This window comes from Lepidochelys kempii, chromosome 8 (genome assembly GCF_965140265.1).
Source record: "Lepidochelys kempii isolate rLepKem1 chromosome 8, rLepKem1.hap2, whole genome shotgun sequence".
NCBI classification, from domain to species: domain Eukaryota; kingdom Metazoa; phylum Chordata; order Testudines; family Cheloniidae; genus Lepidochelys; species Lepidochelys kempii.
In genome coordinates, this window is record NC_133263.1 from 79,263,847 (window position 1) to 79,291,817 (window position 27,971).

The window sequence follows — 27,971 nt, forward strand, 5'->3', positions numbered from 1 at the left end:
CAAAGATTACTGGCAGCTTCCCATAATGCTGCCCTTACTTCAAACCTCTCTCAAGCAGACTGAAGTGCCTCCTTTCCCTGGAAGGCATTCAGTCCCCATGAGCAGGGACCTTCTTCCACTACCCATATACCAAGGAGGGTGGGCTCCTCAGCCACCCCCCATCCCTCTGGGTCCCCTAACACTTCCTTCATTTCCTTTTTAATCTTATCCCAGGTTGACCCCTGCACCTGGTATGGACCCTGGTTCTTCCTTATCCATTTATCCAAAAATCCTTTACCCTGGCTTGCCAGAACTTGCAACTACCATCACGAGAGTTTGCGATACCCCCTCCAAGCAGCTGCGCGGACTGTTGTGGAGGGGGACTTACAGGCTGCCACTCTCCTATCCAATGTGATGCATCTGAGTCACGGCACCAAGATGTTAGGGGGCTTATTCCTGCACCCACTTACTTCCCTCGTCCTTCTCGCATGAACAGAGAGCAACAATATCTGAAGTCCAAAGGTGCAAACAATTTGATGTTTATTGGGGGTGAACTTCCAGTAAGCATGATTCCAGTTTCCTTCCTTAGTGTCCCCCTTCCCAGCTCTGACACCATAGAGCCTTACACCTGTGTCCCTGTTCCCATTTCCCCCTTTAGCAAAACATGATTCCAATTTCCCCATCTCCATTCCCCCCACCAAGCCTCTCACTTCCTGATTGACTGCAGACCATATAGTAGAACTTGAGTTCTGCTTAGCTATACCTTAACCAATCATTTCCCTGAAATTTAACTAACCAATCCTAACATATTGTAACATGATTATTTAACCAATTATATCCCACCGCCTTAATTAGTTTACACCCAGCAAAATAATTATGCAGCAGACAGGAACAATCACAGAACCAGACAGAGATTATGCAGACAAACAATAGCAAAGTGGGAACTATAATGACAAAACCATACAGAAGTGAGGATTTGTGGTTTGAGCATTGGCCTGCTAAACCCAGGGTTGTAAGTTCAATCCTTGAGGGGGCCATTTAGGGATCTGGGGAAAAAATTGGGGATTGATCCTGCTTTGAGCAGGGGGTTGGACTAGATGACCTCCTGAGGTCCCTTCCAACTCTGATATTCTATGATTCTATGATTTCACATCCCAGCTATTGATAAGTGAGTTCTTGCCAGACAGGATGCTATCAAACGAAGTTTCCTTTTACATTTTCTAGGCACTTCCCTTTCTCTGGAGGTGATAGGAATACAGTCCTGTCCTGATAATGCCTAACAGCCCAATAGCACCTTCTTTCAGTGTGACTAGGTTGGAATGTGAGGCTGTGACCGTTCGCTTCCCAGCTTATGGCTGCCTCTGCTGCTTAGCCAAAGGCCTTAGCCTAAGAACAGGGCCTCAGACTGTGACAGTAAGAGAAGGACCTTACACCTGCAGACAGTGATTTTGATTATTTCTTTTATACCTCTATAACTAGCCAAGTGATAAGAATACACCTAAATTCTTAGAGTACAGGCCTTTACCGACAGGCCTGAATATCTATATCCTAACACCATCATTTGAGGTTTTTAAGAACCGGTTAGACAAACTCCTATAACGGATGGTCTAAGTGTTCTTGGTCCTTCCTCAATGCTTGAGGCTGGACTAGATGACTTTGAGGGTCCCTTCAGGCCGTACATTTCTATGATCCTATGAATATGAGGAGTAGCAGAAGATGTTGGGCTTTTATGGGTGGTGGGTGTCTGTTAGCCCTGAATTCTCCCCTTGTGTGTGTGTGTGTGTGCGTGCGTGCGTGTGCATATGGGGGTCTAGGGGAGCCCCTCTCTTTGTTCATTATAAGTTCTGGGGTCTGGGGACCCTCCCCCTCTTTGCGTGCAATCTTCTTTCCTCTCCATGTGACTGGGATGGAGGGACTGACGGTAACACAGATTTAAGCCTCTGTAATCTAGAAAATAGTTAAGATACACAGTGTGGTGGGTGGTGGCCAGTGTGTGTGGGGTTTAATCTTCTGTAACCTTTATGTTGAAATGTTTCCAATTAATATTAGGTTGTTAAAATAAGGGTGCAATAAAACCCAACTGAGTTTTCATGTTGGAGCCTCTAGGTTGGTTACAGAAAATGTATTTAGTAGAGGACTACACTTTGAATGATACAACCAAACTTTATCAAAAAGAAAAATTAGTTAAGCAAACAGTCATGCAATTACTATTTACACAACACTACAGTTATACTTACACTGTAACATCTTTGAATGTATCAATGAATGATCAGTCCACAAGAGCAAAGTACAGTTTTATAATCCTGGAACCTAATGGTATCCTTTGGAGGTTAATTGGAGTTCTCCAATTTAGCAAAACTACTCCTTTTATAATCCATTATTATACTAATTAACATTAAATTGCTTTTTACCATAATTATATTTCTGCCACCTCATTATTATTTCTTTACATTACACATTATTTAAATTAACATCTGAACCAATATGCTTCCCATACTGTCAATTTAGATTGCATTTTATTAAAACATTCTCAGTTCTTCTTGCTCAGACCAGTTATAACTAAAACATAATGGCAGCATAACCCTGGGTCATGTCCTTGATAACTTTTACTTTCCTGTAACACTCTGTCTTTAACTTATCTCTAACTTTCTCACACTAATATCAATTTTCCATACTCCTGTCCTAAATTCTACTTATTTCTTTACCTAAACTATTCTATAGGCCAGTGGTTCTCAACCAGGGGTATGTGGACCAGGAGGAGGTACGTCAACTCAGCTAGATATTTGCCTAGTTTTGCCACAGGCTACATAAAAAGCACTAGCAAAGTTAGTACAAACTAAAATTTCATACAGACAATGACTTGTTTATATAGCTCTATATAATGTACACTGAAACATAAGTACAGTATTTATATTCCAAATGATTTATGTTATAATTATACAGTAAAAATGAGAAAGTAAGCAATTTTTCAGTAATAATGTGCTGTGACACATTTGTATTTTTATGTCTGATTTTGTAAGCAAGTACTTTTTAAGCGAGGTGAGACTTGGGGTATGCAAGGCAAATCAGACTCCTGAAAGGGTACAGTAGTCTGGAAAGGTTGAGAGCCACTGCTACAGGCTACAAGAGGAGGGGCCTGGTTTGGAGGAGGCGTAGACTGGGTGGAACTGGGGCATTGCTGGGGAAGCCCAGCTGAAACAGGGATAGAAGTCTTAGCTGGTGGTGCGTAGTGGGAATGAGGGGCCCAGCTCTGTTTGCAGATCAGGCTACATAACCAAGGTAGCATGCTCCCCTGCAGTAAGCTGCTGCCTGTGATATGTATATGCAGCAGCATAGGGCAGGAGACAACAAGGAGCAATTTCTTGCATGCTAATGGCTTCTGCATTGCCAGCTAATGGCTCAGCAGGATGGGGAGCTGATAATGTCTGCGGGAGGTGGGATATATGTTGCAGGGAATGGTAGCGTGGGGGCAGAGAAGGTAAGAGACACCAGTCTTCTCTTATATGCTTAAAGTTTCTGTAACAAACATGTAATAAAACTGCCACGGTTTTGGAATGTAGATTATCCATGAGATTTCTCTTACTGGCCTGTTGGCAACTACACTTGCAAATATTTCAAAGCACAATTATCCTGCATTCTACTATAACAACGTGTACAGGACGGGAAAGGAGCTCTGAGGAATTACATAGCAACCATGTGGCCTAATGGAAAGAGCACTGAACTGGAACTATTCCTAACTCTGCCACTGGCTTGCTGGGTAGCCTTGGCCAAGTCACTTCTCTTCTATCCCTCCGTTTTCCATCTGTAAAATAGGGATAATGATGTAAAGTTATTTTAGACTTGCTGATGAAAAGCACTATATAAAAACTAGGTCATTCGTTATTATCTAGCCACAGTGGCATATCAACTGCTAACCTAGCTCATTCCACAGCTAAGCCACCTCGACCAAGAATGTTTATCTGTGGTTCTTATATTTAATCCTGGGAATATTGTGAACTGCATTGTCCTAGAAGAACATAACCGCCCTGGAGGGTCATAGATGGAGATATGGTTGCTGGGTCTCAGTCTGTTGATGGCTTTGAAGATCAAGAGCAAGGTCACTGGCATTGAGAATCAATGAAAGGATGTGAGCACATGAATAGTGTGCTTGTGGCATCTCCTCCTGTGCATAGGTGGACTGACACACTCTGCTCTTTTGCATTTAGCCCCATATCCAGTAAAAAGAGGAACCTGTACAATGAAGATAATTCTAGTGGCAAAACACTGGCCATTTTCAGAGATGGTTGCTTTTTGGAGACTTAGTAAGGTCTCCTGATGGTGCACAACAATTTAGGATGCCTTTTGCTGGTGGTTGAGCAATTTTAGGACCTTGAGGTTAGATTGCCTTTTAGTGGGTCTTCAGGTTGCTGTTTTTAAGTCTGGTTTATGATATGCTTCTGGTGGGTTTTCCAAGATACAAGGATCTGACTTCTGTTTCAGCTTAGGGAGAAAACAATTGGATTTTCAGGACTTCAGTTTACCACTCTTTTCCATTCCCACGTCTTCCTCCTGGCACCCCCCTCCATTCTGAAATCGAGGAATAGGAACTCTTGAAAGTGGCTTGCTCCTGATCCAACTGGGTTAGATTTCCTGGGTCTTCCTATCAACGTCACTGTAAGCAATAGTAAGAGAACGACTTGAATGCACTGTGTGGCAGAAGCTGAGTGCCTTTGACCTCCCCCCCAAAAACACCATTAGCCTATTAATGCACACTGCGACATCATGTAATAGTGTTAATTATGACTTCTTTACTTCATATTTTATTTTTAAGAAAACATAAAATTGTGTGTGATGGTATGGGATTCATCATTCCACTGCAATGTAATTTTTCTCCTAGAAATTCAGTTATAGTTACAAACTGTTGCTGAAAGGGAATATTGGCACTTGGCAGGGAGGAGGCATATTAAAACTTTCTTCCCTCTCCCAAGCTGCCTTTGCAGCTGAAGTCTCTGTATTCTTACATATAACTTTAAAAATAGGGGAAAAGGTTTAAAAAAAAATAGGATTTTTGTTGTTGTTTATTGATGAAATCCTAGCTGTGAACCATTGGGGGTTGATGCACTGATATTACATCAATAAAGCACAGTTGGCCAATCATCGATCATTGCTACACTCAATATTAATTATCCAAGGTAAATCTCTTGTGCAGGCTGACTTTTGGACTATTCAGGACTTCTGTGAGTGTGTGTATTCCCTTTTCATGAATGAGAGCCTCTGGTATAACTTCTTGATTTTTACTTAGGTAAGGATTGCATAGAATTAAAGGAATTTGATCTTTGTCCATTGCGGATATGCAAATGACGGTAACTTTTATAGCTAGTCTAGTAAAATAGATTTATGCTGGTGTTAAAAGACTGCCTTTAAAGTGGAAGGAATAGGGACTTTTTAGGCCCTGTTTTCATCAGGGCTAATGATAGACCTGTCCGCCTTTTAAGCAAAGAGGGAAAACTGATTTGGTAAATGAAACTGGTTGTGCTGTGACTTGTGTCTGTTGCAAGTATTTGAGAAGGTAAGGTGGGTGAGATAATATCTTTTATTGGGCCAACTTCTGTTGGTGAAAGAGACAAGTTTTCGAACTACACAGAGCTTTTCTTTAGGTCATATTGCAAATATTGTAAGGTTGCCCTTTGATTATAAGTAAGGCTACGTTTTAGTCATGGGTATTTTTAGTAAAAGTCACAGACAGGTCACGGGCAGTAAACAAAGATGCACGGCCCATGACTTTTACTAAAAATACGAGTGAATAATTGAGGGGTGCTGCCCAGGGTCCCCGCAGGTGCGGGGGGCATGGTGCGGGCAGTGGCGCATGGTCTGGGACCCTGCTGGTACTGCAGGGGGAGGGGGTGGGCAGGAGAGGGAGTTAGCAGGGCCGGCAGGATCCCTACCTGGCTTCTTGCCTCCCCCCCACCAGCAGCAGCAGAGTTTGGATGTGGGAGGGGGCAGGGGGTTGTGGCACGGGATGGGGTGAGGCGGGGTCTGGGTGGCACTTACCTGGGGGGCTCCCCAGAAGCAGCAACATCCCCCTTGGTCAGCTGCTTAGCGGAGGCGTGGCCAGGCAGTTCTGCGCGCTGCCTCTGCCTGCAGGCGCCGCCCCTGCAGCTCCCACCGTCCGCAGTTCCTGGAAATCACCCTAACTTACTAAGACAGAGGACTTAAGTTGTTGGAATGCCGGTAATGTGAAAATGTCTGTAGTTTGATTTGTGTTTTATGTTTTATTAACAGGACTGTGATGGGTAATACTCCTGATCTGAATTGATGGATCCAACAGAAGTTAAATGAACATGTAAGAAATGTTTTGTATGGTCTTTGTATTGTGCATGATTCTGGGTTTATTTGGTAAAGATATAGTTGATTTCGGTGGGAGAGAGGGAAGGGAAGACCCTCTTCTTAAAGACTCTGCTTCAGAAATCATGGGGGCTACATGAGAATCTCAGCTTTCGTTGAAAGTTTCTGGACCTCGTGGTTTGAGAGATACTGTAAACATGAACCCCAACAACTTAATATACGGAAGATAAAAAAGACCCAGTTCCTTTAGATTCCTTGGCTTTTGGGGGCGGCACTACTGCAGTAGTACCTCATTTTTTCTCTTTCTCTGTAACATGGTCTCTACTGCTACTCCCTTACACCTGCGTTTTCTGATGGATACATTTGCATCAGTTGGAATGTGTTAATTTGCTGCAGCTACTGAGTAGCAACTCTGTCCCTTTTACCCTGGTGAACTTATATCTGTGAAGCATTCTCCCAGTGATATGTCCTTTTTCCCAACGTTGGGCCTGTCCTTGTGTGGTTGCACCACAATGCCCTAGAGCTAGGGCAAAGTTGAAAAGGTGTTGGGAGCTATGATTGAGGCACTCTTACCCTGTTCTTTGAATGTCTTGAATAATTTTGGGTTTAAATCTCAGCCATGACACTATACTATGCTTCCTTTCTTTCTTTTTAAAAATAAAACTTCAGTCTGTAATAATAGCGCTTGCCATGCAAGGGTCTCACAGCACTTTACAAATACTAATGATTTAATTGAGGCTCACAAAACCCCTGTGCAGTGGTGGTATTTATCAGTTTATTTATTATCCCCATTTTATAAATCAGGAAACAAAGAGAGCCCGAATAACTTGTCCAGGGTAACACAGGAAGTCTGTGACATAGCAGAAAAGAGAAGCCAGAGCTCCTGAGGGCCAGTCTGAACCTTAACCAAGTCTTAAGTTTTGGAGGAAGGAGTGCTACAGCATACTCCTCCATGTCTACCAAGCTGCCATTTTAAGTTCCTGAATAAAACACAAATCAAAATAAAAAACCTCTGTACTTCAGTTCCCCATCTTGAAAATAATTCACAAGGATGTTGGCAGGGTAAACTCACTGCCATAGTATCTAGTGGTGACACATTTTAGTGCCATAGAAAGGCCTATAAATAAATTTTATCTCCAACCTTATTCTAAAGATGGGCTTAAGGGTCACAAACCAGCTAGAGTAAACCTCTATGTTAAGTATGTATCAAGCAACCATTTTTGAAGGGTAGGTTCTAATTGCTGTAGACACCTGAAGTCTTAACTGCTCTGCTGTAAGTGGTTTATTGCAACAGTATCTGATCTGTGGTGTAAAAATCCTCAGAGGAAAACATGAAACTCATGTGAGGGTATCATCCAAATTGATCGTCAGAGAGGCAGGTGTGCCTCCCTGTGGAGTGGGTCTGTTCCTCTAAAGCTGCAGATATCCATGGACCTGTGTGGCTCTCAGCACAGCTGTGAGAGGTAAAGGCCATGCTTATGGGGGCCCTATGCCACTATGCTGGTTTCTAGATCCAGGGCAGCATGGCATCTGTGGGTCTAATGCTGCTTTCTCTGTCTCCTGGAAGACCCAGCCAGCTTTATCTTACGAGTGCAAGTTCTTTTGGTTTCCAGAAGGCCAGTGCTGTGGTCAGTGGCCAGGCCAATAGATTTGTTCCATTCAGATCTCTCCCAGCCTATTTTTTTTTTTGCCAATTGTTGTTTCAAATTTTAAAAATACAAAATTAGGCACAGACTTGAACTGATTGCCACGTGGTGGGACTTTCGTATAGGTTTGAAGTTTAACGAAATTTTTCTCATCAGGTTGATAATTCCTCTTTTGCTCCTTCTATATCACGTATACTAATTTCAGAGTTTGGAAGACATTTATTTTTCTCCTAGGTAATAAGCCCACAGAGATCAGTCTATGATGAAACTGTACTTAACCAAGTAGTGACTCTTCTATAAATAAAATTATGTTGCTTGGTTATAAAGTCCCTTATGACTTTAGAGAAATGGTCTTACTGTTCCTCTAATGATGTACACCACTATAAAAAACAATTGGATTAGTTTCTCTGCATCGTGATTCTTTATCCTCTTTCTGGGATGCTTGGTGACTTAATTTGTAATTTGTTATCTAAATACCGTGCATGAAAAATTGTCTTGTCTGGTCTATCTGTATTTAAGTATTGGTTGTATTTATTGTGCTGTAATCACCGGGTTTCATAGATTTGTTTGTATATAGAAAGTTTATATGGCTTGAGCCCAGCGACATCTGTTGTATACCTGCTTTAATCTTCTAGATGTGTTGGATACTACTGTTAATCTAAAATGTTCTTGCTATTTTAGGAGATGCCTATGTAGGAGATTTTACCAGCAATTGTACTAAATACTTCACTGCTGAACCAGTTGCTCAGGTACTCTGGCTGTCTGTTGCTATGGGAGATTGGAAGACTGTTACAGTGCCACCACTGTCCTCAGGTAACTATTGTAGTTAGAAGACAAAATTGGGAACAATTTTAATTTATGGGGTTGGAGAATCACTAGTGGTACAATATTTTACAGGGTGCTAACCAGCGAGATTGGAGTTTGTCATAAAATATCTGACTCCTTAAGTGGAAATGTCAAATAATATAATTGTGTTTATACTACAATTTTTACTGGTTAAGGTAGTTTTACAGAATAGTTACCTTTAAAAATTACTCTACTGTATGTGAGAGAATTCTAAACATTCATGCTTTTTAGTCAGTGAATGTCTCCCATTGCTGTAACTTTCGTTTTGTTTTCTGCTTCTCTTTTATCTTGTGTTTTGATTAACAGTGTATTAAAGGCAAGACTTTTTAAAATGTATGTGGGGTGGTGAGAGAGTAAATTAAAATGTACAATGAAACTTAATATGTAAGAATCCTCAGTACATATCTTGGGCATGTATATGAAATAGTAATCTAAATAAGCAAATGAACTAGTAATTAGAATGATTTTTATGAGAATCTTTCTTTGGGAGGGGAGAGGAATTTTTTCATGAAAATGACTTATTTAAAATCTTATTGATGCTTTACTTTTTGGTAGAAACTCCAATTCCTAGCATTTTGTTTACAGTATTTCCCCCCAAACTTTTAATAGTTCTAAATGTCACTTCTAAAGTTCCTAAACAATGATGAATAATCCTGTTTTAGTCTCTTGAATTGATTTAAATAATTAGTCCTAAACTTGTTTCATAATATTTTGAATTGTAGCTAGCAAAACCACTTCTCAGAATACCTCAGAAAAAAAGATGTCCCCCTCAAGTTTAAACATGCAACAAGTGCTACACTCGCCACTGCCTTTGTCCAAAAGTACGCACAGCTTTTTCAGTGCCTTCTGCACAGAAGAGAATGTTGAACAGAGTATCTCCTATCTTAACAGGGTAAGCCACTTTTTCAAGTGGGGTCATTTAATATAACTGTCAATCAGTCGTGGAAATGAGTGTGAGTATTCTCTGAGGTGAGAGAGTTTATTCCCATGAAGTAGGCTTTTCTTTGGTTACTAATTGGAAGCCAAAGGGGTTTTTTTTTCCTTGCAAAAATGAATGTCTTCTAGTGTGCTGTCTGAGAATTTTGTCAAGCATAGAAAGAAATTGGTCCAATTATTGCTCTCTCTGTCCCTTACTAGGAGCTGACAACATTAGGTTTCCCTTCTCTTTATTCGGAGTGCAAAGATAAAGAATTAAATATAGTATCGGTCTTAAATTGTGTGAATGAACTGCTTGTACTCCAACGCAAGAACCTCCGAGCTCAGGAAGAGGTGGAAATCCAGCATCTGAAATTGGGTAGTGATATGGACCACCTGCAGAACTGCTATGCTAAAGTAAAGGTAGAAAATCTATTCTTTCTTACTCCTATCATAATGCAATGTGGCACTTTCAGCTAACAAATGTTATAAATTCTCAGTAAGGTTATTTTGCTGATTTATTAAGACTTAATTGTCCTACAAGTTTTTTTTCCTGAGGTGTGTTTTCTAACTGATGGAAAACTCATTAAATGTAATGAAAAATGAGTGAAGAAATAGTTTTCTAATAAAGACATGGATATTTTGTGAACAGTTTAGTGACCAGCTGTTCCTGAAGAAAATTGATTAGATTAGAGGGTGGTAATTCATTATGGAAATGAAGATCTTGGAAGATTTGGCCGGTTTATCTTTAAATAGGATATTGTGAGTGTTGCTAGATTTTTCAATCCTAGAAAATAAATTACTACATGTAGCCATAACAAGTATAGCAAGGTTACTCATGTTGCTCATCCTGATTCCAAAGGACCATCTCCAAAGGCTATTGTGTAGCTCATTCTCCATATCCATTCAGTTCTTGGCTTCCCTGAAAGGCCTGAGGACAACTGTCGTGTCGCAGTGTCTATTCAAAAGCAGTCAGCAACAGTTTTTTGGTTACTGGTTTGAATTTAGACCAAATTGGTAGATGAGGCTCCATAATTTGTTACAATCCAGCCCCTCCCAAAATTTTAGGCTAAACAGTAAATGACAGTCAGTTAGTGCTCGTGACTTAAATGGCATGAACTGAATGGAAAAATTGTATTTGAAAATAGGTATAGTTGCTTTATCAGCAGATTCTGAGTTGTGGCTCATCTTTAAAATAAGCTTCTTTTTCATGGTAACATTTTAGCAAGGCAGCTGTTGCCCCTCTTAGTTCTACTTGGCAAGAAGATTGGCTACCCCTACCACTTTTGCTGCTATTTGTACTGCAATAGCACCCAGAAGTCACAGTTTGAATTAGGATGCGATTTTTCTAGACACTGTGCATGAACCCACAGGCAGACAACAGTTCTATCCTGAGGTGTATGTAATCTGCATGAAAACAACGCTAGCATGTAACATTAAAATGCTATTGTACAACTGCACTCCTGCTTTTAAAAACTTAACTTATGTATTATATTAACCCTTCAGCGAAGTCATCCAAACTACTTACCCCATGTGCAGGTGTGTTAAAAGAGAGAAATTATGCATCTTACTTCCACAGAGCTTTTGTGCTGAAGCTACCCTAATTTGGCCCACAAATATGTAAATTTTGTGTGTACCTTCCTGCCCCCTCCAAAAGCGGTATGATGGAGTGATCCATTGTTACAGAGGTGGTATTGTGCAGGATGTTATCTATTGGTGAGCTATTCCTGCATGTATTTATCACTTCCATATGTTTCTTCATCCATAGCCGTTGACATATGCAAAGAAAAGGGCCCTATGAACTCTGCTGTTCCATGCTATGGAATTTACTGCAAAGTTCACCTCTAGCTGCAGCTTTTTTTTTTTTTTTTAAGCACAAAAGTAATTTCCGCCACTTATGGTCATGAAGAAAATCTTGAAAATGTGAACCTACAGTGATGTCTGCTTGAATGTGCACTGAAACAATGTCTGTAGGGAAGGTATGAGCTGCCCCATTCACCTCTGTGTTGGCAATTCAAAAATCAACATGATTTTAATGATAATTTTAGTAGAAACATCCAGCTAACATACTTATCCAAGCCAACAAAAGCTCCAGCTGCCAAAACATCTAGCTTCTCCTCTGACTTCTGTGGAGAAGGCAAGCATTGCGGCATATTGAATACTTAATAATTTAATGGCAGAGAAAGAGTAATTGCATTCAGTATCAAACAGCTGTAGCTCACAAAAGCTTATGCTCAAATAAATTGGTTAGTCTCTAAGGTGCCACAAGTACTCCTTTTCTTTTTGCGAATACAGACGAACACGGCTGTTACTCTGAAAACTGAAAGTTGTAATTCTGTGTTGCTTATATTCATTTCTGTATTTAACTCAGTAAAAATCCCCATGAAGTGAAGCTGCTACAGAACTAGGAATCTGCTGCACTGGGGTAACCATATTATCCAGGCCTCTTGCCGTAGAAATAAAGATTAATTTGTCGTCGAGGGGCCTTCCCTGTGTATTGGGCTTCTGATATTTCAGCAAGAACAAACTTGTCTCAAATTATTTTTTTTCTTTTGTAATTATTAATTGAGATTGAATTATGGGTACTTTTTTTAGGAGCAACTGGAAGCTTCTAGAAGGGAAATAGTGGGACTTCAAGAAAGAGACAGACAACAACAATGTAAGAACAGAAATCTGCACCAGTTACTTAAAAATGAAAAAGATGAGGTGAGTCAGCCTGTACATCTACACAAATCATTCAGACAGTTTTGACTAATCTTACAGAAAACCTCAGGTTTTAGTAACATTTTATTTTAAAAGAATACATAAAGTCAGGCTTGCATAGAGAAAGTTAGCGAATTTCATATGTGGTCACTGTGAAGTCTGGCATACTAGCTGCTAATGGGATGCAATTCATGTGCAAATCGAGTTGATTGGTTCAGATGATAAAAATGGTGGTCTCGTATAAATACACGTGCAGTCTTGTGATGCCTTTTTAAATGTATCATTCTGAGTTAGGTCAGCTAAAGCCTGGCTGCTAGGCTCTGAGACCCAGCTATTTGCCAAAGCCTTTCTACTAATGTATAACAAAACCAAAGTAACACTTCAGATATGTGTAGGAGAGCAAAGAAACAAAACATGCAGCCAAAACCTGGAATAGCTCCTTTAACCTTGAAGAGGGAAAGGCTAGAATCCACTTGGAAGTTTATTGTAAACAATATTTTGCCTAAATTAACTGTATGGTGCTTAGGGAAAACCTGAGCAGGAGTTCTATGTGCACACAGATGTAAATACATTTATTGTTATTTGGATGACAACAGTGTCTAGGAGCACTAGTCATGGACCTGGACATTTACACAATTAGCTTTTCTGTAGTGCCTATCCCAGTGGTGTCTATATGTAAGTAGCATCTTAATGTTCAGCTAAAAATATTGGACAGAGACTGAAAGTTACTAGGCCTTAAAATTTATATTTTATACAAATATTTATACCAAGCTCTTTTATTTTTGTTTTTAAGTTTAAAGGAATGTATGTGCACAACCTTTAGTTGAAAATGTATGGGGTTTTGAGTTTTTTAGGTACAAAAATTACAAAATATTATTGCAAGTCGTGCTACTCAGTACAATCATGATATGAAGAGGAAAGAAAGAGAATACAACAAACTAAAAGAACGCTTACATCAACTAGTCATGAACAAAAAGGATAAAAAAATAGGTAAGTAAAGTCTTCTACATCGTAGTGATACAGTAAAGCTGCATGTTCAAGATATTTACTTTAGCATCTAGCATTAACAATATGCCAGGCTCCTTACTTAGAATGCACTTTGGTATCCAGAATAGTAGGTCATAAAGAAGGTTTTGCATAAAATATGTAGCATTTAATTAAACTTAACTGTTCATAGACTTAAAGAAAACTTTGAATTTCTATTTTTACTAATGTAAGAGTGCCCTGTAAGAGTTTTTGAGTATCTCCCCTTGTTTTGATAGGCACAAACCAAAGAAGGCCAGTTGGCTGCCTGATGAGAATCATGATCAGTTCCTAAATTAAAACATTTCCCCCCTTATAATTTCTACCTTTGCTAGTACCACTTCAGCTCTGATGGTGGTAGGAACATCTCTTAGTGCTAATGTAGACAGGGCTGTAAAGAGCACTTTAAGTACTATATTTGTGTCCCCCAGCTATCGCAGGTTTAATCAAAACTGCTTAAAATTTTGGCAACCACCTGGAGACCTGGAACCGCACTAATGTTAGCGAAGGTGGGAGATTCTAGACAGGAAATAAAACTAGTGTAGGCACAGCCTATGGAGGGGAAGGGGGAAGCAGTTCTGTGTCACCTCATTGCAACTTTTATTAAAAAAAACTTAGGGTGCTCTGCCACTTCTAAATAAGACATAAAACAAATAAGGATCATTAGGCTGTTCTGTCACACAGTGAGTGTGTTTCTAAAAGAGACACCATCATTTTAGAAACTCTACAATCTTTTTCATTTATTAATTTTAGATGTTACTTATAACTTTACCATCAACATTTCCTCTCTTCCTTCCATTATCTACATTTCTTGTTTTGTTTTCAGGAGAGTTTGGTCTCATGTTAGTCCAAAGGTTGATTTTTATATTCAGTCCTGTAAGGCCTCTTAATGTAAAGGCAAATGGAAGGTTACCTGAATATTTAGATATACTTTGGGGATTTTTACTTCACTCTGAAATGTCTTTAATTTCCCTTCTCATTTGTAGCTATGGATGTTCTAAATTACGTAGGTAGAGTTGATGGGAAGAGAGGTGCTTGGAGAACTGGTAAAACAGAAGCCAGGTAAGTTGATAGCTATATAAATACATACTTTAATCAAAGTGTATTTTGCAGTTTATTTATTTATTGTAAGGCTTCTGCTTTCAGGAATGAAGAAGAAATGTACAAAGTTTTGCTAGGTGGCTATGAACAACGCCAAAAACAGCTTCTAGTGGAAAATGCTGAGCTCAAGAAAGTTCTTCAGCAAATGAAGAAAGAGATGATTTCACTTCTCCCACCACAGAAACAAAAACCTAAGGAAAGAGCTGAAGATGGCATTGGGCCTGTAAGTGTTTTTATTTTTGGTTAAAAAACAACAACTTTCCACTGCATGCATCCAATGAAGTGAGCTGTAGCTCACGAAAGTGTATGCTCAAATAAATTCGTTAGTCTCTAAGGTGCCACAAGTCCTCCTTTTCTTTTAACAACTATATACTGAACTAGTACTATGCACAGTCATTGGGACATACAAAAATATTACTCTAGCTTCTTAAAACTTGCCACCTGCACTAGTTACTGTGTCGCATGAGAATTCCACTGTTCAAATGGACCTAAATAGGCTGTCCAAATCATGCATTTTTCTCAGATCAATATTTGGGTATAGAAAATGGACTTAGGTGCTGATTTTCAATGCCCTAATGTGATTGGACAACCTCTTAAGGTGCTTATGTTGAAAAATTGTACTTCCAGTATGTACTGTATCTAGAAAAAAATGAGGTTATAAGTAGGGTAGGCTCTAAGTCCTACAAGCAAGATGAATCAATGTTTCTGCTAAAAATCTGCAGCTACTATCAGGAAACTTTTATCACTAAATTGAATGGTTTTCAGTTCTGCTAGTAATTCCCTTCCATTGTTCACGTTGGGGCCATCACACATTGCTTTATTGCTTGTCAATGTTGTGGCAGACGTGGGTATGAAAACGTATGTAATCATAAAGGAATCTTTTAAATGTGCTTTAGAATCACAACTGTTGTGGATGAGATGTCGAACAGAGCTGCTTGATTAAGTGGTGTTTTGGGGGATTCAGTAGGTTTAGGCATTTTGCTGAAATTGAGATATTACATTGTGCTTGGTGTTCTTGCCACAGGGTATGAGTAATTCTCCTTAATTTCACTGAGAATTACTCGTATATCCTGCAACAGGCAAAACAGGCCCACAGTGTGTTTAGTGCTCTAATTAGTATTAATTAGTCAATTAGTCTAATTAGTCAAGTGTCTGACTCCTTTAGGAAAGAATCTTACTTTAGGTTGAAATTCCACTTTATAATGTAGTACTGCAACTCAGTATTGTGGAACTGTTTCACTGCTAAGGCCCCATTTATACAGAGGATGCATGTTACATACTGTGGCTATAGTCCTGTAAATGGATATGCACAAGTGGACTCTCATGCCGCCTGGGACCCAGTGAAGACAGTGGGGTTCGGCGCAAACTCTGTGGGCCACCCATGCAGATCCAGCTTCAGGACTGAGGGATACATGTGCTTGCGTACCAAGACAAACTGGAGGAATAACAGGACTTTATGCTTTGCAACGAAATGTTCTTAGATGACTGCATCAAATTTCTACAGTTCTTTGTTGATCTCTTGGGGTATAACTTTTTTATAGCAGACTTAAAAAACCAAACAAACACACACAAGCCTCATTTAATTTATTGGAGGGGCATTCAACTACTTTGTAAAATGAATAACCAGCGGAGTCTAAGTAGTGACTGCAAAGTACTTATGGGTAGAGCTCTGTGCGGATACAAAATTTGTATCTGCATCTGATTTGCGATCCGCAAAAATGATCCACGGATGAGGATATCTGCAGCTATAGAGCTGATATCTGTGGATTTGCAGGGCTCTACTTATGGGGCATATGCATTAGCTGCTCTCCAAATGCAAATATTTCAGCAATTTTTTTTACTTCTGTATATTCTAAAAATCTAGCTGGACTGATGGATTAACTATTTGCAAATACTCACAGTCAAAAGCAGCTCTGGGTTCATTTATGACATAGGTTATAGGCGCAAAGTATTAACTATTTTTTACTTGTCTAGTAAACTCATATGAATATAAAAAAGTTGATAAAAATTATTAATTTTATGGGGGTGTGGAATAAATGTGTCTCTCTACTGGGCAAAGCTAACTTGTGCTCCGAAGTAAAGACCTCTTAATGTAAAATATGCTCGTTCTGGGTGAAATTTTGGTAAATCTCTAGAAATTGAATTATAATAGTCTCCTGAGACTTCTAACTAAAGCACTGCTATTTATGATACTTATGTACAGTAATCCAATGATCAGAAACTTGCTTAAATTACATATGTAAAAAAGGAAAACATAACTATTTGAGGTTCTTTGTTTTGTTTTTAAAGTAGTTATTACTGATTCAAAACAAGCTTGACTAAATGAACTTTGGTTTAAAACAAAAACCCCTGAACATCTTTTGCTGCCTTAATGTTCACACTGGTGGCTTGGCTTCTTGTTACTTAGCAACTTTATACTGAGTCAAGTGAGGTTATTAGCCTGGAATGCAGAGCTTTGGACTAGGGTACTATTGATATTAATATTTATTACTACAATAGCAGCCAGAGGCCCAGTAAGGATTGGGCCCTCATTGTGCTAGGCACTGTACACATAGGCATCTCAAGAAAAATTGTCTTTATGGAATTAGATAGAATGTTAAATTTCTCTCCGTTCCCTCCTTTGCTGATATTGCAGTTTCTAAAACCCCCAGAAGCACTAAATTTCATTTAGTGAGTAAATGTTGCAGCATATGTAGATGAACCATTTTTTCCACCCTTGAACATGTCAATTTTATCTGTCTAAATTAATTTAGGATCCAATCTTTTCTATCTGCTCCTGAGTTAGAGAGGATTTACATTGGGTGCATCAGGCCTATGGATGCAAAAGAGAAGTGGGAGAAGGGAATTCTGGCTCCACAGCATTGTTCACTACTTCACCACCTCTTCTCACTCATCTTTCCTTCACCCTCACTGGTGCACTGTGAATAAGAAGGAGGCAGGGCCAGGTACTTGCTGTCCACAGGATAATTCTCTGCCTCTGTCTAGATGAGTAATCCCCACATACAAGATTATACAAACCCCATCCCTATGTTCTTAAAACATGTCATATACTGCATAGTGAGCTCCTCATTCCCGGAATTGGTGTTTCAAGGGCAGCTGCCAGGCAGATTTAGCAGCATGACTCCTTGTAACCTTAAATCTCTACTTCAGGAAGGGGTAAGTGTATTTGTGTCATCAGTATCTTGCTGGCTGATATTCATTCTGCATATGGGGGGGACAAGGGCAGCTAGGAAGTAATGTGGAAGGTCTGCCCTCCAGACCCCCTGAAATCCATGCATTTAGAGAGCCAAACTCCCTGTCAGGTCCAAACTAGGCAAATGCACTTAAATGGAAACTCTCCGAATTTCCTGTTCCCTCATACAGTTAATAAGCCTCATAGAGAGGACTGTTTCAGCAGATTCTTGTTTTTGCTTTTACAGGTGCTGTCAGACATGGAGGAAGATGCTGTAGAATTAAATAAAGAGAATATGTGGGAACTTTCTTGTGAAACTGTGCGAGAACAGCTTACCAACAGCATTAGAAAGCAGTGGAGAATGCTGAAAAATCATGTTGAAAAACTGGATAACCAAGGTAAGTGTCATCGTAAGCCTGTATTCTGCATCATCATGATGTTTGTGGAAACTCCATTTCCATAGTGTTGTTTGTTATACTCTGACCCATTTGACATAACAATACCAAAGCTAGAAAGAGTTTTTAAAAGAACATTAAAAAATCAGGACACAGTAGGTTGCCTCAAGTGCCATGCAAGAGAAATAGAAATATGAAAGATTTAATTACAGGAGAGCTGAGAAACTCTCATGTAGCAACACTGTTATCCCTGACTGAGGGGCACTTCAATTCTAACCCCCCATTTTCAGGTACTTATCCTTCCCAGTATCAACTTATCATTTGTTGAAGGAAGATATCTCTCATTGTTGGTTTCAGCAGAAAGGAGGCCTGTGTTAAATTTGACTTCTGTCGTCTGTCATCCTGGCTAACTGAGTTACCGGTGAAGTGAAAATAAAAGAACTTGAAATAATGACTCACAAAAAGTATCTAAATCATTTTCAAAGTTTTGGGGCTTCACATGGGTTTCTAGGCAGAACTGGCTGGTGGCATAGTGTTAGTTTCAATTAATTTCCAGCTGCTAAATAGCATTAGAAACAGCTAAAATACATAAATATTTTTACCTTTTCATTAGCTACCAGAGGGATGTTATGCAATCATGAACAAGCAGGGAGGTCACCCATGAAACTGTGAATGGGAGGCAGATAGTCCATGAAAAAATGCCTTTATTAAAATTTATCCACACTGATATTTGAGAACACTTGCTCTGAAGAGTATTGATTTGGTAGGTTTGGGAGTAGAGGAGACACTGGTTGAGAGACAGCTATATGGAGTAAAAAGATCATTTTGCACGTTTGCAGTGTTTCTGTGGTCACTTTTTGGTTTTGTGCGTGTGCACCAATGTCCAAATTCTTATCCCATTGAAGTCATTAGTTCTGCCACTGACTTCAGTGGGATCAAGATTTGGCTCATAATGCAGCCATCCAGATATATAAATGGCTATGTCTGTACATTGAAATTAAAGTAACATAACATGTAATAATTAAAAAATACTATGTATGTGCAAGGGGGCGGTTGTTGTAGGAAATAAAACATCTTTCTCCAATCCTCCCCCTTCCTGGGGTAAATGTTTGGAAGATTATAACCGTAATATTGTATGTATGTTTTTCATTTGATCCGTGTTTCCTTCATAAAGCTTATAGAATACATGGAGCCCTTACTTTTCCAATAGGTCTATATTACAGTAACTCCCCTCTAGGGTTTTTATAATGAAATTAATAACTCCAAAATTATGGTGGATTCTGAAGAACTGGATAACTTTCAGTTAAAAGATTTCCTCAGTTTACCTGATTCAGTACAAATGTAGAAACTGGCTCCCCCCCGTTTTGGTATGATGCTTAGAAATCAGATTTTCTTGAAATGGGATTCATTTTGTGCCATGGAGGAAAAAGGCAAATGTTTTTCAATTAAAATGTTAATCCTGCCTTGAAAAGGTCTAAAACCTTATATCTTTCAGGGTGAGTCACTATAATATTTTTTTCCCCTTGCTTTGAGACTCTGATCTAAGCATGGTATTATAAAAATGCTTAACATTTGGATCACTTTGTATTTAAGTGATATTTTTAACCTTTCCACTGACCTACCTCCTAATAACATTTTTTGGGGATGGGGAACAGGAACTTTCTTTCCCCCTCCCTTATGGGACTTGCACCCTCGTATGCAAAGGACCCGACCGTCCTTGGCCATAATATTGCTATTACAATACTAAATTCATGAGCTTTGTATTTAAGGCTTTGCACAAATCCAGCTTTTGATCTCGTATTGAGATTGGTGTAGGCCACTCATGTGTCATATTAATCATTTTATTGTGGTTAAAATATCTGAACATTCTGATTAATGAGGCACATATGTTGTGAACGACAGTATACTCTCTGAAGTTGGAATGGCAGGTGCCATAGAATGTTCTGGTGGTTACTTGCTGTTTCTGTGGAGATGTACGATGCAAGTTGCAGAATCTGTCTTGGAGAGACTTTATTAGTAGGCAGTGGGGAGTCTGCTTGTGGTCTAGGTAAAGGCTGCCACCAGAGTCTAAGGCTTCTCTTAATAACTAGCCTAAAAGGACTCTCTCAGTCCCCGAGAGAGAACGGCAGATCACGGTGCATGTTTGTCTGTATGCTACCAAATGGTAGCATACCAGGAGTGGGTAGGATAATCCAAAAGTTAAGATGGGTAATAAGGAAATAGTTTCCTGAATTTATTTTGTTGTTGTTGTCTTATCTGAGTGTTGATTTTCTTAATATTTGTTTTTATTTTGTTCAAAACCTGTTAAACTTGCTTTTCTTTACAGTATCTTCAAACAGCTCAATAACAAGGTTTATACTAAAAGTATAATCTTTTTGTTTTCCCCTATACCATGGGGAGTTTGTTTTATTTTAAATTGGCTCTTCCCTCACTCTTACTATCTGACTTGTCTGAACTGTTTGAATTCAAAGCACACTGCTTGTTTTACAAGTAGGGGTCCAGAGAAACCATTGTTAAGCCCAGAAATTGTAAAATAGTTAAGGGACAATTCAGGGGCATTCTTTCCCTGTAATAAAGTGATCCACTGAATTGTATTTTATGTCTGGCTGATTTTGTAGAGATCCAGTACTGTATCTGCGAGAACTTATTCAGTATTTCCTGTGAGTATTCAGACATACCCAGGGTCTTTCAAATTCCAAGGTTCGACAGATGCATATTAAAACGCCTTTTAATTTATTTCGTAAACCTTTCTTTATCTTAAATTAGCATCTTTATTGAACAGCATTACCAGTGGCTGCCTCTTTTACTTAAAACACCAAAAAACTTTTCTTTTTTTTTCTTGTATTTAGTGTCACGTGCACATTCAGGGGCTTTGAATGGCAGCGATGTAATTTCAAGAGAGGACCATGAATTGGAAACTGAAAAGCTAGAATTAGAAATTCAGCAGTGCAAAGAAATGATCAAAACTCAGCAACAACTATTACAGGTCGGAATCTTTTGATTTTTTTTTTTTTAAACTGTGCTTTCTTCTCTTCCTCCCTTCTTCGAGTCGGAATTGAAGCATCATTCTAACAATGCCTTTTTATATTTGGGTGTTCCTGTTTTTGATAACTGTGGAGGCTGGAGCAGAGGGAGAGGGGATGTGACTCTCACCTTGGCAAACAGTATTTTGTTGTGAAGTTAGCACATATAGGGCTTGTCTACATTACCCGCTGGATCGACAGGCAGCAATTGATCCAGTGGGGGTAGATTGATGATGTCTAGTCTAGACGTGATAAATTGACCGAGCGCTCTCCCGTCAACTCAGGTACTCCACCAGGGCGAAAGGCGCAGGCGGAGTCTACGGAATAGCGCCAGCTGTTGACTTACTGCAGTGAAGACACTGCAGAAAGTAGATCTAACTACATCGACTTCAACTACATTATTCATGTAGCTAAAGTTGTGTAACTTGGATTGATTTCCGCCCCCCCCCCGTGTAGACCAGGCCATAGAAGGAGAAACTGCAGAAGGCAACAAAGTTTAGCAACGTATTCAGAAAGTTTATCTCGTCTACTTTCCATAGCTTTCTGAATAGGGTGCTAAACTTCTTTGTTTGCCTTCTGCAGTTTTTCCTTCCACACTTCCTAATTCCCTGTGCCAGTGGCCCATTTATGACCAAGCCTGATTGTCTTTCATTTAATAAACTTTTGCTGGCATCTAAATCTAAACTTGTAGAAACATATTTTAAGTCTAAATAGTAATTTCTGAATAACATTTCTGACTTTTGTTCCTTGTATCTGCAGCAGCAGCTTATGTCTCCATGTGATGATGATACCTCTATGTTACTACAGGACTGTTACTTGTTGGAAGAAAGAGAGCGCCTCCAGGAAGAATGGAAACTATTTAGAGAACAAAAAAAGAACTTTGAGAGAGAGCGAAGAAGTTTTACAGAAGCTGCTATTAGATTAGGACTTGAGGTATTCAAAAGGAATGGTATCTTTATGGGCCTTTGATCTTTAATACTGAAGATTAGCCAGTCTTGTAATCTTAGTAAGCGGAAAAACTTAGCCAATGTTGAACGTATGCATTTGTGAGTATTGTTATCCCTTTGCTATTGTCTTTCTATTGGAAGATCTCTCTCTCCTCTGCCGTATCTTGTAAACCATGTGATGCAGGACTACTGACAATATGATGGATCACTCTGTTCGCCCATAGTAGAGTACTTCATTTTGTACACATACATTGGCAAATACAGTTGCTTGACCTGGGATAACTAATTTTCTATTTCTTTTTATAAGCTTAAACCAAGATTTTCAAATATCTGCATGTGTGCTTTTGAAAATAAGGTCACTTATTTAGGTATCTAAATAGAGACTTAGGAACCTAACTTTAAGCATGCTATTATTGTTGTTGTTGTTATTATTATTCATTTAGATTTTGGCCTTAGACTTTATAGGTACATACATAGCACTGATTCACATTGCATCAATATTTTTCAGTTCCAGTAAGACTTTATAAAATTCTCCACATTTTCACTTTACTTAGAGAAATATTTTAATAAGATTGTGAGAGTATATAGGATGTACTCTTAAACTGTATCACAGGCATATTGCTAAGTTTAACCAGTTGTGTCTAAACATATAGTCCGGATTGCAGCATCACTGTAATTACCCATGTATCAGTTTGCTATTGCGTCTCCTCTTAATACTTTAATATTAAGTATTTAATATTTTAAATACTTTAATACTGTATCTTTACTGTGATCTATGTAGATCTTTGAAAAATTTGCAGCAGCCCTTGAGCCTAGAGTCGGGGTTTGTTGTCTCCTTTGAACATAGGAGGAAGAATTTCGAACAATGGGGAAATTTGCTCCCTTGCTCTCACATCCTGTCTCTCCCTTCCTTGGTATCTCCTGTTTGTCTGATCTCTTAAGAGGTACAGGAACTGTCTCCTCCCCATCCTGCTGCCATCTGGATTTTTGAGGACTGCCTGACATTGACATCACTTCTCCCCTCCCTGGCTTGAGAGTCACGTGAAAGGGAAACCCTCATTCTTTCCTCTCAGATTTGGGTGGGAGTAGTCAGGAGTACTTTCGAGCTCTTTTTTTCTCTTCCCAGAACACACTTGGAGTTGCGAGATGATCAGTACCGTAGTATTGTAGTGGAGAGTAAACAGCATTTACCCACTTCTTGTTGGGGGAATGTGGAGTTGAGTTTAGGTTAGTTTACCAATTTATTTATTTTACCTTTACGCCACTGAGCCGTAGTCGTGTCTGGCAGCTGCACAGAAGGTCGGTTTAGCATCTGACTGGTAGTTTCCTGGCCAAAAGCCCTAAGGTAAAGTGAGAGGCACTTGTAAGGACCTTCATAGCACATCCTTCTGAGCCAAACAATGGGGTTCAGTTTGCAAACACCCTTGCCATTTGATCCTTTTAGGGTTCTTACAGTTGTAGGTCTATGTTAAACTGCCCACTTTTTCAATATATGAATGAACTTCACTTTATGATTTTACATGCAAAGCAAATCAATCCATATAAACCTACCACTTTCTGTACAGAATATAAGTTGACATTTCTCTTTTCAGAGAAGGGCATTTGAAGAAGATCGAGGAGCTTGGCTGAAGCAACAGTTTTTGAGCATGACTTCTGATCACAAGAACTCTGAACATGTGAAAACTCAAAGTGCCTACTCAGGAAGCAAGTATTTAACTCGCTAACCTTTGTAAATTTCATAAAACTATTCTTATAATGTTTTATTTTCTCTCTCTCAGCTGGAAGATACATACACAAGGAAATGGAGACTTCCTAAGTATAAAGAGAATTCATGATATCATATAAAAAACGTTAAAAATCTATGTGCAGGTCAGGGTTGCTAGGCTCTCTTGGTAGTTCACCTAAGAAGGGAATCCTGATAATCCAGTCATGGCTACATGATAAACTTCTTTTTGAGAGGGGACCTGTTGAATATCAATTATAGAACAGAACTCTTCGCCTTAAATAGCATGTTTAATTACAGGTTTCAGAGTAGCAGCCGTGTTAGTCTGTATTTGCAAAAAAGAACAGGAGTACTTGTGGCACCTTAGAGACTAACAAATTTATTTGAGCATGAGCTTTCGTGAGCTACAGGTCACTTCATCGGATGCAATTAGTGAATCAAATGGGAGGCACAGTGAATACTGATAAGAACAGAAAAATAAGGTGACATATGGACAGCTGAAGAGATTAGAAATAAGGGTAGGAACTGGAAGCGTCATCCTGGAAACATTTGTATCTAAGAGATAACCCAAAACATAGCTATTCAATGGAAAAGAAGCAACTTGGAAAACCATAGCAGTGAAAGCGATGCTAGTGATGGTAATAAAATGGAAGTTGGCTGAATACTGCCATAATTTCAATGCTATATCATCTGCAGTGTGATTTGGGATGGTTATCACTTCCTTTGGAAACCAATTGAAAATATTTGTGGCTATCATGGTACAAAGATTTTTTTCTAACATATTCATAATTCTGGAATATGTAATTTTCATATCACATCAAAATTAACACTTGAAAACTTTTGCTTAGTTTCCTGTGACTTTTCAGCCTTTTATCGGTGTTAGATACTTTTTTTTTCACTCCCAAATTTCCACATGCACAATTTAGTTTGCACCCGTGAGCACAGGTTACTTTTTTTTAAAAAAGAGAGAAAAAGCAATCGTTAAATGAATCCTGATCTTGGGAGCCAACATTTAAACATAAACATGAGCTAACAACTAGCACGTAAAGATAGACACTTAAGTAAATATGGTCAGAAGATAAAGCGACTTTCCTCCTCCACTCCAGTGCCAATGTTCAGCACCCCTGCTCTTGCTGTAGACCTCTCTCTACATGGAATTATTTTTGTTGGTATGAAACATTTATGTTTAGGGACAGAATTAAGATTATTTGGGTGCTGTCATTAAAAAAAAATGTTTTATTGGTGTCAAACTTGTGTGCTATAGCATTTGTGATTTTTTTCATACTTATGGATTTTTGTGTGTGTGCATGTTAAGTGCATTTTAAGAGAGAATGTAGCATTTAACAGCCCAGCCTGCAGCTTAGATTTGAGGGTATGTAAGAATATAAAAATTAAAGAATTCCCTTGTCACGTAAAGGATCGCCATCTTGATGTAATGCCATTTGGATACCTTTACATAACGATTATCACTAGAATGGTTTTTAAAAACTATCTATTTTTACTTTAGTTTTAAGGCTTTGTTACGTTACGCTCCAAAGTACTTTAACCTTACAGGAAGTGCCGTGTAATACTGAATAATTCTGCTTGCCCACCTTTTTGAAACCTTTTCAAATCTAAAAATGAAAAGGAATTACAGAGCCTGATCCTACTCCCATTGTAGTTAATGCAGATCTTCTCATTCACTTAAATGGGGGACTAAAATAGAAAGTGCTAAACAATGTTATCTGTTCAGTTTCATTTCTTTTGGATTTTGGGCTAGTTTATGAGCTTTCATGTTGACATAAGTGATTTTTGCATGGGTGTTGCCAGGTATCCTGGACTCTAAAGTAATCCTTGAATCAATTGAAATAAGATTTGCTAAACCAGAAGTAAAAACCTGATCCAGAAAACACTCATATGGGTATCTTTAAACACACGAATAGTCCCATTGACTTCAGTGCGACTATTTGTATTCGATTTTTTTTGTTTTCAAGTTAAATATTTACAAAAACAAAAGACAGCATCTATACTGATTTCAACATCATTTTTAGTCCAATACATCCAATAATAATGAAGGCTAAGATTATATCACAGAGGTCGCAGGGACCCTGCAGGTTCCCAGCCTCCGCTGGCAGCAGAGGGACCCCAGAGTTGCTCAGTGGCAGCTCCCCACCTGCTGCCACTGGCAAGGGATTCCTCCCCCCCCATCTCCTAGCCTTACAGGGCAGCGGGGGACCCCTCCCAGCCACTGGGCAATGGGGTCCTTGTAGCTCCCAGCCGCGGTGGGGAGAGAATGGGGGTACAGCAGGGTGCTGGACCCTCCTCCCTCCCCGTTTTGCCCGGGGATGTTTTTAGTAAAAGTCAGGGACCGGTCACGGCTTCCTTGATTTTTTGTATACTGCCTGTGACCGGTCCCTGACTTTTACTAAAAACATCCATGACAGAATCGTAGCCTTAATAATAATGAATGTGCATATTTATTATTTTTTTAATATTGGGTGAAAATAAGAGTCATGGAAGAATTCCTCTCTCTAGATACTTTCATAACTACATTGTTGTGTAATAACATACTTGTATGACTTGCAGATTCTGACCCAGACAATCAGTTATTGAACTTCAGGTCTCGGCAAAAGAAACCTCATTGTTTGCCTACTGTACCTCCTTCAGAGGAACTTTGCCAGACAATTCAGCATATCCCACACAACAGGTATCTGAAATTATATCACCCATCATTACTTTTATAGTGAGTGTGTGAACTGCTCAGCTGGAGTAGTAGTGATTAGAGAAAGGGACCATAGCTTGGGAAAGTTCTGAACTAGACATTGACAAGAGTTACCGTGGAATATATTATTTAGCATAATTATTATACAACTTTCAACCAGTATCAAAACAATTGTTCTACTTATATTTGCAAAGGGCAATATTAGTGACACTTTAACTTTCTCTTTCCAGCAATTCAAGTGTTGTATTGAATAAAACTACTGAAGACAGCAAGCCAAAGCAATGGAAGGGACTCAGCAAAGCAGAAACTGAATAATGAATCAAGATCTCAGTCACAGAAGATTTCTAAAGTTCATGTTCTCTGTTATATAGATAAACTGCCTTAGACTTTCTAGGGTTGTCTGCTGTCTTTTGTTAAATAAATGTGTCCATAAACTTTTCTTTCTAAGGTGAAACAGGGTGTTATGAGTTTGATCATCCTTTCAGCGAGCTAAAAGATTAAATGAGTTGCAGTGTGTGGGTGTGACTTTATTTTAGTTTTTTAAACAATTTCTTGCCCCTTTTTTGTCTGCAACTTTTGAAAGATGGGGGTTTTTTTAATAAAAAGAAAAAGCTTTGGATATTCTAGTAACAGACGGTCAGATTCTGTGAATAAAGGAATGTATGAGTTGGGTTGGGTTTTTTTGTTTTTTTTTCTTTGGGGTTGTAAATGAAACACTGGAACCTTAGTGTTTCTCTTTATCGCAGACAAAGGTAGCACTTTTAGGAATTGTTTAATTATTGTAAATGAACATTTATATCAAGTGTAGCTAGCATTGAAACTTTTGTCTCAACTTGAATGTACAGTATACTGTAGATTTTTAACAAAGCAAGTTATATATTTATTAAGTCATGTGACTTGGAAGTACCTCTTTCATAGCTTTCCAATGATTAAAGTGCAAGATCTTTATATGTTTGTAAATAGACAATATAAATGATTCTGCTAAGATGCCATGAAATGAAACATGCATCTATAATCATAGTGTTTTACATGCCAATTTAAGCTGGTTTCATAGTGATACTCTGTTTACAGATGTGTTAGGACTGTAATTGTTTCAGTCGAGAATCAAATTCTTTGAAATGTAACTGGACAATAAATGTGCAAAGTATATTCTAAGAAATGTTTTCCAATGTGTGTATTCAATTTTTGAAGTCCAGCATGATCTTTTTGTATTAACCAGTTGTAAACAGTCATGGTCCTACATCAACACATTTGGATGGTGTGTTTTTCTTTTTAATGGATTCGAGTTACTTTGGCCTTGACTTAAGGAAATCCATTTTGATCATAAGTCCATGAAGAGGCCATATATAAGGGAGAGGTCTTAGCGAAAGGGTAGGTAGAGATAAAAATAAAACTTTTTCAGTGGGGAAGGGAGGGTGGAAAAATATAATATGACAGAATTCTGAAACTCTGTAAGAGATAAAAGGGACAGGA

General features: G+C 38.8%; 1 protein-coding gene across 3 annotated transcripts in view; it reads left to right on the top strand.

The window, feature by feature from the left end:
• The window catches only part of SSX2IP (SSX family member 2 interacting protein), a 40,147-nt gene extending 12,429 nt beyond the window's left edge, over window positions 1–27,718 (top strand). The window contains exons 2-15 of one of the 3 annotated variants that reach the window (XM_073357213.1): window positions 6,241–6,301; window positions 8,631–8,762; window positions 9,518–9,687; window positions 9,933–10,133; window positions 12,306–12,416; window positions 13,268–13,403; window positions 14,423–14,498; window positions 14,583–14,760; window positions 17,957–18,107; window positions 20,954–21,090; window positions 21,890–22,060; window positions 23,667–23,778; window positions 26,363–26,483; window positions 26,729–27,718. In XM_073357213.1, coding sequence (XP_073213314.1) covers window positions 8,720–8,762; window positions 9,518–9,687; window positions 9,933–10,133; window positions 12,306–12,416; window positions 13,268–13,403; window positions 14,423–14,498; window positions 14,583–14,760; window positions 17,957–18,107; window positions 20,954–21,090; window positions 21,890–22,060; window positions 23,667–23,778; window positions 26,363–26,483; window positions 26,729–26,813 — 1,692 coding nt within the window. In that variant the 5' untranslated portion in view covers window positions 6,241–6,301; window positions 8,631–8,719 and the 3' untranslated portion in view covers window positions 26,814–27,718. Of the gene's footprint in view, window positions 1–6,240; window positions 6,302–8,630; window positions 8,763–9,517; window positions 9,688–9,932; window positions 10,134–12,305; window positions 12,417–13,267; window positions 13,404–14,422; window positions 14,499–14,582; window positions 14,761–17,956; window positions 18,108–20,953; window positions 21,091–21,886; window positions 22,061–23,666; window positions 23,779–26,362; window positions 26,484–26,728 lie in introns of all 3 variants that reach the window. The other 2 variants (XM_073357214.1, XM_073357212.1) reach the window with 2 other exon arrangements.
• The last annotated feature ends 253 nt before the right edge of the window (window positions 27,719–27,971 follow it).